A 12,171-nucleotide genomic window follows, 5' to 3' on the forward strand; every position below is an offset into this window, starting at 1 on the left:
AAGTGTGATATTAAATAGAATAACGTTCTGAATTAAAACTAACCCCAATTATCAATCTTAAACACCGACAAAATAACAAACATTATATCATCAGTGAAATTATACTGATTTAAACATTTAATAACAAAATACATAATTTTAGAAATTTTTAAAAAATTATTTAATGGAAAGTTTCTCCTATATACAAAGTACCAGAAGTGAACATTCAATCTCCTTGACTTAAATTTGTCATTTAAAAAATAACACTTTTCGCCAGGTGTGGTGGCTCACACTTGTAATCCCAGCACTTCAGGAGGCTGAGGCAGGTGGATTGTTTGAACCCAGGAGCTTGAGACCAGCCTGGGCAACATGGCAAAACCTTGTCTATACAAGAAATACAAAATTCAGCCAGTCATGGTAGTGCGTGCTTGTAGTCCTAGCTAATCAGGAGAGTGAAGTGGGAGGATCACCTGATGCTGGGGAAGTCGAGGCTGAAGTGAGCCAAGATCATGCCACTGCATTCCGGCCTGAGAAACAGGGTGAGATGCTGTTGCAAAAAAATAAATTACTTTTAATCTTTCATTTCATTTGGAAATTGTTAAGGAGAGGGATTTTAGATACTCTCCCCACACAAAAAAAATCTGAGTTAATTAGCCTGATTTAATCATTCCACAATATATACATGACATAAACATACAATTTTTATCAATTAAAAGTAAATAAAATGCAAAAAACAAGTATTACTTTTACATAAATACAGTTTTTTCGTTTGTTTGTTTTTAGAGACAGGGTCTCACTCTGGACTCTAGGGTCCCAGGGATCCTCCTGCATCAGCGTTCCCGGTAGCTAGGACTACAGGTGGCACCACCACACTCAGCCAATTTTTTTTTTGGTGGAGACCGAGGTCTTGCTATGTTACCCAAGCTGGGCTTGATCTCCTAGTGCCAAACAAACCTCCCACCCTGGCCTCCCATTTAAAAATATTTTTGATGCTATTCATTCAAGGGCCTTTGAAATAAAGAATATTACAATTTTCATTTTCTTCATTTTTAAAAGAATATTTTTGGTGCTGTTTATTCAAGGGTCTCTGAAACGGAGAACAACATTAGTTTTTATTTTCTGATACAATTCAGGCTTTTTTTTTTTTTTTTTTTTGAGACAGGGTCTTGCTCTGTCACCCAGGCTGGAGTGCAGTGGTGCGATCTTGGCTCACTGCAACCTCCGCCTCCCAGGTTCAAGTGATTCTCCTGCCTCAGCCTCCCAAGTAGCTGGAATTACAGGCATGCGCCACCACACGCATGTATTTTTTTGGATTTTAGTAGTAGAGATAGGATTTCACCACGTTGGTCAAGCTGGTCTCAGACTCCTGGCCCCAAGTGATCCACCTGCTTCAGCTTCCCAAAGTGCTGTTATCACAGGCATGAGGAGCCAACACACACGGTCTCAGACATTTGTTTTAAAAGTCTCAACATTCCTGTTGTAATGGCCCTAAGTAATCTGAGACATCTCATTTGGATTTAATATTTTACAACATTCTGCTTTAGTATGAAACAGGGGAATCGATCTAGTTTAGCATATTTCAACCATCTTATTTTATGAGACAGCATGGAAATTTTTTTGTCCTTCAATAAAGTATTTATCATTATATAAATTATATTCTGTAACTATATATAATACATACATTTTAATTTATATAGAGACCTGTACAGTGAGGTTTTCTATATATAACCTATATATAATGTAATTATGTTAATATTTATATAATTATATAATTTATATATAATTATATAAAATATTTACATACATAATTTTCACATATAGATATGTACTTTAATATAGAAGATATATATATCTCTCCCATATAAAAATTATATATAAACATACATAATTTTAAATTTATATACACATATAAAACATAGTATACAGGCCTGTTTTTCCCAGTTAAAAATTAAACTGGGAAAGATTACAGTTAAAAATTAAAACTTTACAAAAACATACATGGGTAAAACATTTAAGGTTTGCTTAAAAAGTCATGTGACTAACATTTCTGATGACATGGCTTGACACCTCACCTACAGAAAGTACCCTCATTCCCTTAAACCAACATTATCTCCTATCTCAATATTCTCTCTCTCAAGACAGTGACGAAACTTTAAAAACTACATCCACACAATCAGTGGGATAATGAATAGTTCTTAATTTCCACACTTTTAAAAACCTACCTGGCCTTTCCCCCCTAAATTTCTATGTAAATACCGAAATTCTGACCTCCTTTTTCTTTTCTTTGACTGGCTACTAGTAAAAACTAGAGAATGGGAATCTTAAACAATGAAATTATTCTCTGACTAGATCTAGCCATGGTAATGGCTAAAAAACTAAAATGCTTGAATGGAGCCAAGCATGACAAAATACTTTGTCATCAGCTCTGGCAACTACTATTATTAGCTAAGTAAAATTTAGAATGATGGGATTGCTAGGCCTTGAAAAATCCTTCCAAAGCTGTAGCCTGTTACCAAACTGAACAAGCTGTTCTCTATAGGACCTTTTTTCTTCTCCTTTCTTTTCTCTCTCTCTGCCTAATGGTTCTTACAAATTAAAGACTTTCCAGTTTGATTTGAGAAACACTCCCCCATATACACTGTCTGGTTGTGTGCCATTCAAATGGCACAAAAATTATTTTTAAATCGTTTTGCAATGGCCACAGGGGTAAGCTGGAAGGGAGATGATATGCTCACAGGAATGACCTTTCAGACAGACCAAAGGCTTGACACTTTCATTCAGGGTCCAGTACTAAAAACTGGGGAGTAACAAAGCAATGGCTTGATGTACCTATCCTCAGTCACTTTTTTAGCGGTTGGAGGAAGAGATATAAGATTGCACCAAAAAAAAAATTAAGTCTTAATGGCCTCCTCATCAATACTGCAAGACTATAAGGTAAAGAGAAAAACAAATTTTAGAGAAACACAACTGTAGAAAGTTTATCTCCAAGAAACATACTATGGCTAATACCTTTAACCAGTACTTTCAGGAAAGTCTGCATAAAAAACACAACAGGACTGATATATTATACTTTTTCAACCTGGCATTTGATCAGAAATAAAAATCTCAGTGATAGTCACTTTAAATTATTTATTATAAATTAATATTATAATCCTAACTCCGAAGACTGATAAAGCAAAACAGTGTTAATCTAATATAAAAGAGACTGATGAAGATGAGATTTTCAATAACTTGTATTCCAATAAGCCTACTTTATTAAATACAAGAATGTATTTGACTGAATGCATTTAGCCAAGGTCTTACATGCTATTTTGAATAACCAAGATCAACTATCAAGGCTTATCGGAGTGGGAAAATAATCTGACTCCAATTTCTGGTACAATGCCAGATCAAAAGATAAAACTGTATTTAGCAGAAAACCATCCACTGAAGCATACCTTCCTTTCCTAAAGAACAGAAGATTTTAAGGGACATAAAATAACATCCCTTGCCCCCACAAATCCAACCCATTAAATGTTACTGCTTATTGCTTTCCTTTCTTCCAGAAATCCATCTCATATATACATATATATATTTTTGAAAGGGTACCTATTGCAATTGTCAGATCTCTTCTGAGGGCAAATCCCACTAATCTCTGAGATTCTTTTGACATGATGACAGGAAATCCATTGTAGCTGGTTTCATTAATCATGTTTTCTATATCATCCACTGTCATATTGTCCTGTGTCAGGACAGCTAAGGGAGGATCGTTCCTTCGAGGTCTCATGACGTCAGCAGCCAGGGTGGTATGAGTGAATTCTTCTTTTGCATCCAAGAAAGGGTATCCATTTAATCGGATGTGCGCTTCATAAATGCCTTCCCTGCCAAAGGCATCTCCAACCCATTTACTGGTCATGACTGCAGCCATAAGGGGAACAATATATTCCAAGCCTCCAGTAAGCTCAAAAACAATAACCACCAGGGAGACAGTCATTCTTGTCACACCACCTGAAAAAAGTAAGCACCCACTGGTCAGGAAGGACAGGATCCTCATCATTACATTTTATTAGAATTTTTGCACTAGGCAGTTAAAACCAAATGGCAAATATAACTCAGTCAGGGAAAAGCATATCATCTAAAACTGCTACTCCTCTTTTAGGACAATAATCACTACTTTTAATAAAATCTAGAGAAACACCAATTTTCTTTGTTTATAACAGAGAAGACTATTAAAATAACATTTTAAAAACCTGTTTATTTCACATTTTAAAAAATCAAGGCTTATCAACTAAAACAATTTTGCCATTTTGGTTTACTGCTATAACAAAGACATAATTTAAGCCTTATACAAGCTTACTATTCTAATTATTAAGGAATTTGGTAAAGGATATCATGGTTTTCTTTGCTACAATCTACAAATTAAACTCATATATGGGTAAAATGTTAATATAATAAATTTCTCCTCTAAATTTTTTTTCAAAAAGAGTAAAATACTTTGATGCCTTTGATTTACATGAACGATGCAAGTAATGTCCACCTACAGAAAACTATTTGGGCCAGGCGCAGTGGCTCATGCCTGTAATCTCAGCACTTTGGGAGGCCAAGGCAGGAAGATCACTTAAGTCCAGGAGTTTGAGATCAGCCTGGGCAATACAGTGAGACCCTGGCTCTACAAAAATAAAAACTAAAAAAAGTAGCCAGGCATGCTGGTGTTATGTCTGTAGTCCCAGCTACTTGGACGCTGAGGTGGGAGGCTCGTTTGGGCCAGGGGCTTGAGGCCGCAGTGAGCTGTGTTCACACTACTTAAGGGATTCTCACTGTTATCAACTCAGTCCAAGCCCTCATGACTTTATTCCTTTTTTACTTTGTATTTTTTAAGATTTGGGGTCTCACTCAGTTGCCCAGGTTGGTCTCAAACTCCTGGGCTCCCATGATCCTCCCACCTCAGCCTCTCCAGTAGCTGGCATTACACACATGTGTCATCATGCCTGGCTATTCCTTAATTACAATACCATTTTCTCTGACCTCCTTGACTCCAGGCCCCATTACCACATGTCCTAATCAGTTTACAAAGACTTGTTTTTCAAACTAGGCACTTATTTCACCAGGCGCTATACATGCATTTTATCTCATGTAATCCTCAAAACAATCCTAGCAGATCACCAGCTGTTATTCCTTTTTATATACAGAAAATTAAAACTTCAAGAAGGAACTTTCTCAAAGTCATCAAACTAAAAATGACAAAGCTAGGACCGCCACAAATCTGACCAACTTCAAATGTAAAATCATCCTGACATTAATCAGGTTTCTTGTCTTTTCATAATCTGTTCCTTCTCACCAATCCAACTTCATTTCCCAAAAGTACCTAAAATGTACTCTCTACTAAGAGTCAATTTCTTCAAAGCCTTATGAATACAAAATTTATTCCCATCCAAGTTCGTCTTCACATTATAATCTTCAACAAAGTCACCTTTTCCTTAAATTCTGCTAATCTTTCAAATAAAGCTCATGCCTACTTTTCCTGAAGTACTTCAGCTCTTTCTTCCCCTATATTCCTACCATACTTGGACTCTTTTAACCTTGTATATATTTGTTAATATTCCTCACTATGTGTTCATCTTGTCTCCTCAACTTGATTACAATTGAGATTGGGTCCATATTCTTTTTGTATTACTCACTGTATCTAGCATAATGCTAAAAAAAAGTGGACACTTAATAAATACTTGCTAATTCGGTGAAAATGATTCTGTCCTTCCCTTTTAATTGATAATACATTTTAAAAGATCAATAATCACATAATTTTTATTCACTAAACAAAACTGGTCAAAATGGCAACTATTATTTAACATTATAACCAAAGTTTAGCTGACATTTTAAATATGAAAAGCAATAACCATTTTTTTCCTGCCCCAACAGACACTGAATAGACTCAAGTATTTAATGTAAGTGTTTTGCTTTTCTTCTCATTAAAATGAACAGCCACCTTTTCTCATTTTATAATGTACAGCTTAGATGATGGAGCATGGGTAAACACATCTGTTACTAAGGTTAACAGTAAATCATTTCAGAACCAAAGTCAAGCTACTCTGAAACTGTTGCAATGCTAATCTTAGGTATCAAGCTATAGTTGCTATAGGTAAGCCAAGATCCTTAACAATGAAAGAATCAAAGACTTCTTTGGTCAAGATTCAAATTAAGCTTATGTTGTACTTAGATGGCTTCTGCCATAAAGTATCGTTATATTACAATATGTTAATTCCATTAAATTCTTGTATTAACAAATGTTGTAAGACAGAAAACCAGTACTGTGTAATACCCTAATAGTACTACTCTTTCTTATCTGTTAAAACATTTCCGCCCTGCACCCTCCTTTACTCAACTAATCTGCCCACCAATTAAGCAAGAATGTGTCCCACTTTCTCTTGGCTCTCTCAAACTAGCAAACATCCACACACAGGCAGACACAGCCATATTACCTAAGCATGCAGCAGCACCAACCATGGCATAAAGGCCAGGTGTAATGCAATCGGCCCCAACCTCACACCACTCCTTAAAGATAAACCAGTCATGGTGATAGTAGGCAAGCTGCTCCACTGCAATCCCCACAATCCTTCCTGCGATCGCTCCAATGGCCATGCTAGGGATGAACAAGCCTGATGGAACCTATAACAAGAACAGAACTCTTAATGGGGCAGAGATCCTCTACTTACATGCTTGACACTTATACTCCATGCATTTGTTTCTAACATTTTTGATCCTATTCACATTAATATAGCAAAATCCTAGTACAAATAAAACTATAGCAAAATCTTGTACCTTAACAATCCCATGAATTCAGTTACAAAATAAACCACATTCTTTAGGCCAAAGAGAAAACAACTCAAGGGTTATTTCCTTTAGCTCAAGGGTGCCCTAATGTCAGTCCCTAACAAAATTTTCATTAGTCCATGGTGAAATGAAAAAAAAAAAAAGGACAATATTCTGGATACAATATTGGGTGACAGGTGCAATAAAATCTCAAAATTCATCATTATAGAATTCATCCGTGTAACCAAAGACCACTTGTAACCTCAAAGCTATTGAAATTAAAATATATGTATTTTTAAATGGACAATATGAAGTATATTTTTCATAAAACTCAACTGATTGAGTTTTAAACACTGTCTTTTACTTCAAGATTATGTGATTATGTCCTCCTACATATTTACAAATGATGAAAATGGTAGATGCTATTCATCTTCAGTGGTACAATGTTAAGTGGACAGACTTACCAGAGTTGCCCAATATTTTGACTGATACAGACATACCTCGTTTTATCACGCTTTGTGTTATTGTGCTTCACACATGTTGTGGTTTTTACAAATTGGAGGTTTCTGACACCCCTGCATTAAGCTAATCCATCAGCATGTGCTCGCTTTCTGTCTCTGTATCACATTTTGCTAATTCTCTCAATACTTTGAAATTTTTCACTATTATTGCATGTTACAGTGCTCTGTGATTAATGATTTTTGATGTTATTGTTACAACTGTTTTACTGCACCATGAACCATGCCCATAGAAGAAAGTGAATTTACTAAGTGTTGTATGTGGTCTGACTGTTCCACTAACTGGCTGTTCCCCTGTCTCTCTCTCCCTCTCCTCAGGCTTCACTATTCCCTGAGACCCAATGATACTGAAATCAGCCCAACTAAGAACCCAACAATGGTCTCTGTGTTCAACTGAAAGCAGAAGTCACATCTCTCGGCTGGGCGTGGTGGCTCAAGCCTGTAATTCCAACACTTTGGAGGCTGAGGTGGGAAGATCACTTGAGGCCAGGAGTTTGAGACCAGCCTGGCCAACATGGGAAAACCCCATCTCTACTAAAAATACAAAACTTAGCCAGACCTCGTAGCGCACACCTGTAGTCCCAGCTACTCGTGAGGCTAAGGCAAGAGGATCGCTTGAACTTAGGAGGTAAAGGTTGCAGTGAGTGCGCCACTGCATTCCAGCCTGAGCAACAGAGCAAGACTCTGTCTCAAAAAAAAAGTCACGTCTCTCACTTTATGTCAACAGCTAAAAATGACTAGGTATTGTGGCTCACGCCTGTAATCTCCATCCTTTGGGAGGCCAAGACAGAAGGATCACTTGAGGTCAGGAGTTAGAGACTAGCCTGGGCAACATAGTAAGACCCATCTCTACAAAAAAAAACCAAAAAACAAAAAATAGGCTGGTGTGGTGGTACATGCCTGTAGTCCCAGCCACTCACGAGGCTGAGTCAGCAGGATCACTTGAGCCCAGGAGTTCAAGGCTACAGTGAGCAATGACTGTGCCACTGCACTCCAGCCTGGGTGACAAAATGAGATCCTGTCTCAAACAAACAAAATAAGAAAGCTAAAAATAATTAAGCTTAGTGAAGAAGGCATGTTGAAAGCCGGGGGGGGGGGGGCAAAATCTCAGCCTCTAACCACAGTCAGCCAAGTCATGAATTGAAAAGTTCTTGAATCAAATTACAAGTGCTACTTCAGTGAACACAAAATGATTTTAAAAAAGTAAAATAGCCTTATTATTGATATGAAGAAAGTCTTGAGACAGAAGATCAAACCAGCCACGATATTCCCTTAAATCAAAACCCAACCCAGAGCAAGGTCCTCACTTTCTTCAAGTCTATCAGGGGTTAAAGAGGTGAGGAAGCTACAGAAGAAAAACTGGGAGCTCGCAGAGGTTGGTTCATGAGGTGTAAGGAAAGAAGCTGTCTCTACAACATAAAAGTGTAAGGTGTTGAGAGGCTGAGGCAGGCGGATCACGAGGTCAGGAGACTGAGACCATCCTGGCTAACATGGTGACACCCCGTCTCTACTAAAAATACAAAAAAACTAGCTGGGTGTGGTGGCGGGCGCCTGTAGTCCCAGCTACTCAGGAGGCTGAGGCAGGAGAATGGCTTGAACCTGGAAGGCGGAGCTTGCAGCGAGCCAAGATCGTGCCACTGCACTCCAGCCTGGGCAACAGAGCGAGACTCTGTCTCAAAGAAATAAAATAAAAAAAAAGTGTAAGGTGAAGCAGCAAGTGCTGATGTAGAAGCTGTAGCAGGTGATACAGAAGATCTAGCTGAGGTTGCTGATGAAGGTGGCCACATTAAACAACAGATTTTCAACATAGATGAAACAGCCTTTATGGAGGAAGATGTTATCTAGGACTTCCACAGCTAGAGAGGAAAAGCCAATGGTTGGTTTCAAAGCTTCAATGGACAGCCTGACTCTCTTGTTAGGGGCTAATGCAGTTGGTGGCTTTACGTTGAAGCCAGCGTTAGTTTGCCATTCTGAAAATTCTAGTGCCCTTAAAAATTATGCTAATCTACTTTCTCTGTGCTCTATAGATGGAACAATAGAGCCTGGATAACAGCATATCTGTTTACAGCATGGTTTACTGACTATTTTAAGCCCACTGTTGAGACCTACTGCTCAGACAAAAAGATTTCTTTTAAAATATTACTCATCACTAATAATGCATCTGGTATCCCAAGAGCTCTGATGGAGATGTACAAGGAGATTCATGTTGTTTTAAGGACTAATTTTGACTTTTAAGTTTTACTGAAGAAATGCATTTCCTATGGCTACAGCTACTATAGATAGTGCTTTTGTTACAGCAGGTAGCTAGTCAGGCATGAGCTAGGCAGGAAAGGGATCCCCTCAACCCCACCAGGAATGTCAGGCAACCATCAGCGGATGATGGTCAGATAGCTCTCACACTGTCTCTCTAAAATAATAATTTGTTGCAGCCAGTGCCAGGGAAAGGCAGCCTTCCAATAGATAGAAACACCTGAAACTAGCTATCAGCAGCTTTCTGATAAGATCCCAGGAGCTGGGTGAGTGGGCTCAGGCACGCATATTTATAGGCAAAATCACGGAGTTTAACTGAAATACAACCTCCTAGGGACATTCGGCCACTAAGCGACAAACACCTCAGGTAAGCATGCATACAACTCCAGTAAATACACTTCGCACACTCCCCTCTCAAGTGCTAGCAGGCTACTGCACATGTGGGCAGCTCACCCCAAAAGAACAATCAGTGGAATAGGGATGCGAGATGTTGGAAGTATGCCAACATATAAAACCCTGACTCTAAGGCCAAAGGGGCCCTTGTCTTCCAAGATGCCCGCCTGGCCCTCTTTCAAGTGTATTTTAACTTCTTTTCATTCCCACTCTAAAGCTTTTTCATAAACGTTCATTCCTGCTCTAAAACTTGCCTCAGTCTGTTTTTCTGCCTTATGTCCCTCAGTAGAATTCTTTCCTCTGAGAAGGCAAGAGTTGAGGTTGCTGAAGATCTGTATGGATTCACCCCTGATAACTTGGAAACCCACTACGGATAATTTCTCAGATGGATCTGGGCAAAGTAAATTGAAAACGTTCAAAAGAGTATTCACCATTCTAGATGCCACCCAGAACATTTATGTTTCATGGGAGGAGGTCAAAATATTAATATTAATGGGAGTTTGGAAGAAGTTGATTATTTCAACTCTCATGAATGACTTTGAGGGGTTCAAGACTTCAGTTGAGGAAGTAACCACAGAGTGGTGGAAACAGCAAAAGAACTAGAATGACAAGTGTGGCCTAAAGATGTGACTGAAGTGCTAGAATCTCATTAAAAAAACTTAAATGTATAAGGAGTTACTTATTATGGATGAGCAAAGAAAGTGGTTTCTTGAGGTAGAATCCATGCCTGGTAAAGATGTTGTGAACACTCTGTTAAAAGGACAAAAGATTTTGAATTTTCCATAAACTTACTTGATAAAGCTTACACTAGCAGGATTTGAGAGAATGACTCTAATTTTGAAAAAAAGTTCTACTGTAGGTAAAATGGTATCAAACAGCATCACATGCTACAGATAAATCTTTCATGAAAGGAAGTGTCAATCAATGTGGCAAATTTCACTTTTATCTTAAGAATTGCTACAGCCAGTCCTACCTCCAGCAAGCACCAATATCAAGGCAAGACTCTACAGAAGCAAAACAGATTACAACTCACTGAAGACTCAGATTACTATTAGTACTTCTTAGCAATCAAGTATTTTTAAATTAAAGTGCTACTTTTTTAAAAGACATAATGCTATTGTACACATAATGGACAACAACATAGTGTAAACAGAACTTTTATACGCACTAAGCAGCTAAGACTTTTATGTGCCTCGCTTTATTATGATATTCACTTTATTTTGGTGCTCTGAACTGAACCTGTATCTCTCAGGCAACTCTATTTATATGAATCAATTAAAAAGAGAATATTTATTGATTAAATTTAATGAGGATAATAAATAGGGATAAGAAGCACCATAAGTAAGATTATTTAAAGACTACTGAAAGAGGCTAGGTTCGGTGGCTCATGCCTATAATCCCAGCACTTTTGGAGGCCAAGGCCTCCCAAAGGATCACCTGAGGTCAGGAGTACCAGACCAGCCTGGCCAACATGATGAAACCACATCTCTACTAAAAATACGAAAATCAGCTGGGCGTGATGGCACACATCTGTAATCCCAGCTACTTGGGAGGCTGAGGCAGGAGAATCACTTGAACCTGGGAGGCGGAGGTTGCAGTGAGCCAAGACTGCAACACTGCCCTCTAGTCTGGGCGAAAAAGTGAGATCCTGTCTCAAAAAAAAAACCAAAAAAAAATACAGAAAGAGTAATAAACTCCTCTGAATATGAAATGAGCCAAACACAAAATGATGGCATGTTTGTGTCTATTAGGATCATTAAAAGGATACACAATAGAAAAAAATCAGTGTGTTTTACACTCTCTTGCCAGGTATGATCCTTCAGCCAGAGCTAAGTTAAAGGTAAGACTTAACAAAGGCCTGCCAATTGCCTCCAGCTTCTTGTAATTCAATTGACTGTGAGAAAGTTGGGATTTCCCCAACACTTACGGTAGAAAAAAGAGCTTTAACAGCTCTTTTAACTTGATTCCCTAAGAAAAAAGGTAAAACTTTAAAGTTTTTCTATTATTATTATTATTATTATTATTTTCTGCTTATTATTTTTTGAGACAGTCTCACCCTGTCATGTGGGCTGGAGTGCAGTGGCACGAACTTGGCTCACTGCAACCTCCACCTTCTGGGTTGAAGTGATTCTCCTGCCTCAGCCTCCCAAGTAGCTGGGATTACAGGCACCTGCCACCACGCCTGGCTAATTTTTGTATTTTTAGTAGAGACGGGGTTTCACTGCGTTAGCCAGGATGGTCTTGA

General features: G+C 38.2%; 1 protein-coding gene across 6 annotated transcripts in view; it reads right to left on the reverse strand.

Annotated features, from left to right (window-relative positions):
• The window catches only part of CLCN3 (chloride channel, voltage-sensitive 3), a 107,438-nt gene that overhangs the window by 10,311 nt on the left and 84,956 nt on the right, over positions 1 to 12,171 (reverse strand). For all 6 annotated transcript variants that reach the window (XM_011959630.1, XM_011959627.1, XM_011959628.1 and 3 more), the window contains 2 exons: positions 6,435 to 6,621; positions 3,568 to 3,966 (listed from right to left, as the gene is read on the reverse strand). In XM_011959630.1, coding sequence (XP_011815020.1) covers positions 3,568 to 3,966; positions 6,435 to 6,621 — 586 coding nt within the window. The remainder of the gene's footprint in view (positions 1 to 3,567; positions 3,967 to 6,434; positions 6,622 to 12,171) is intronic.

This window comes from Colobus angolensis, unplaced genomic scaffold (assembly GCF_000951035.1).
Source record: "Colobus angolensis palliatus isolate OR3802 unplaced genomic scaffold, Cang.pa_1.0 Scaffold5, whole genome shotgun sequence".
NCBI classification, from domain to species: Eukaryota; Metazoa; Chordata; class Mammalia; order Primates; family Cercopithecidae; genus Colobus; species Colobus angolensis.